This window comes from Chinchilla lanigera, unplaced genomic scaffold (genome assembly GCF_000276665.1).
Source record: "Chinchilla lanigera isolate Chin_1 unplaced genomic scaffold, ChiLan1.0 scaffold00169, whole genome shotgun sequence".
NCBI classification, from domain to species: domain Eukaryota; kingdom Metazoa; phylum Chordata; class Mammalia; order Rodentia; family Chinchillidae; genus Chinchilla; species Chinchilla lanigera.
Genome location: NW_004955570.1, coordinates 306,656 through 308,235, shown reverse-complemented (window position 1 = coordinate 308,235; position 1,580 = coordinate 306,656). Strand labels below are relative to the sequence as shown.

The 1,580-nt window shown below is 55.4% G+C and overlaps 1 protein-coding gene across 1 annotated transcript in view; it reads left to right on the top strand.

Annotated features, from left to right (window-relative positions):
• The window catches only part of LOC102022437, a 14,140-nt gene that overhangs the window by 1,707 nt on the left and 10,853 nt on the right, over window positions 1–1,580 (top strand). The window contains exons 3-5 of the mRNA XM_013509380.1: window positions 481–560; window positions 748–858; window positions 1,164–1,288. Of these exons, the coding sequence (XP_013364834.1) occupies window positions 481–560; window positions 748–858; window positions 1,164–1,288 (316 nt within the window). The remainder of the gene's footprint in view (window positions 1–480; window positions 561–747; window positions 859–1,163; window positions 1,289–1,580) is intronic.

The following is a 1,580-nucleotide window of genomic DNA, read 5'->3' as shown; positions in this document are numbered from 1 at the left end:
TTATAGTTTCTGTTGAAGGATTACGGGGCATAGAAAAAGCTAGTGAGGCGCCCCAGTCTGCGGTGCACAGGTAGCACAGACTCAGGTGAGAGGTCACGTTTGGCTGAAGGACTGGGGCAGAGCTCGGCATGGAGAAGACTGGAAGTTCAGAGGAGATTGCCGGAGAGATGGGAAAGGGAGAGCAGGACTCAGCGCCTGGGCACTGGGTGTGGCACAGGGCTCCGCAGGGAAGCAGGAAAAGAAATTGCCGGAGGGCGGGTTGGGCAGGCCCCATAGCAGGCCAAATACACACTCAGAGGGGAGGGTCCTGGGCCAAGGGTGTGCGCCTAGCTGGATCCCTGCCCTGGTGGGAGGTGGATGTCATGGGCTGGGCTAGACTGGGGCTTAAGAATCCTCCTGCAGCCCCCGCCCAACTTCATGCATCCCAGGGGGATCAAGCCTGTGTGCTCTCTGTTTATCACCCATCTCTCATTCTCACAGTGACAAGGGATGTGATCATAGAAGTGACCCTATGGTCCCAAGTGGCCAGCCTGGCCAGTTCATCCTGGGCAATACCACACGTGAGTCCTGACTTTGTGAGGCTTGGGGTGGGAATCTGGGGCAGAGTCCTTCCAGAAGGGCACAAGACTCCCCGGCCCTCCACGTGGACGCTGTCCTGGGGGAGAAGGTAATGCGGACTGGTTGGAGAAGGGGACAGCCCCTTCCTCCTGGTCAGGACAGGATGACTCCTTGGCATGTACTCTGCAGGATCAGAGAACTACACCATGAGAGTGCTGGCCACTGACTACACCCAGAGTGCCATTTTATTGTACGTGTTCCGTCTCAAAGACAGGGTGTACTTTGAAAACATGCTCTATGGTAAGTCATCACTCCATTCCCTCATGGTCCTGCTTTCTGGTCACACCTGTGTGAGGGGCCCTAATCCCTCTCAGGGAGGAAGTCTTTCCACAGACCCCCGTGGAAAGGCATCCGAGGCCTCCTTCACTATTCAATAGCATTCCCGTAGTGGGCTAGTGACCCACGCGTGTCATTACAGCACTGGGCAGCCTGAGACAGGTGGACTGTGAATTTCCAGTCCCCCTGAACTGCATCGCAAGATACCGTCTCAAAACTTAAGCTACACAGTTTTCTGTGCTGCCCACTCACCACCGTGTCGGCCACAGGGAGGACCCTGAAGCTGAGCCCTGAAATGGAAATGCAATACATTGAAGTCGCCAAGTCTCTGGGCTTCTCGGATGACCACATCATCATCACTGCCCCCACTGCTGAGGGGCACCTGGCAAGAAGGGTAAGGGATATGGATCCGCCTAGGCCTGTTGCTGCCCCATCAGGGAAAGGGGAGAGGGGAGACTCAGTCTCTGGTTCCAGTCATGGGGGTGAGGGGTCTCTGACTTTGGGGTGTATATGTCCCTAGGGACCCTGTCCTGAAGTGTTTCCCTGAAAGTTTCATCAACCCTTGCTCAGATGCTGATTTTAGGCCCAGGTCCAAGTTTTCCCAGTCTAACTCCCTGGGCCACCTCCTTTTCATACTTTGAGTCCTGCTCTCTGAGTCTCCTCCTTTAATCTTGGATCTGTCTATC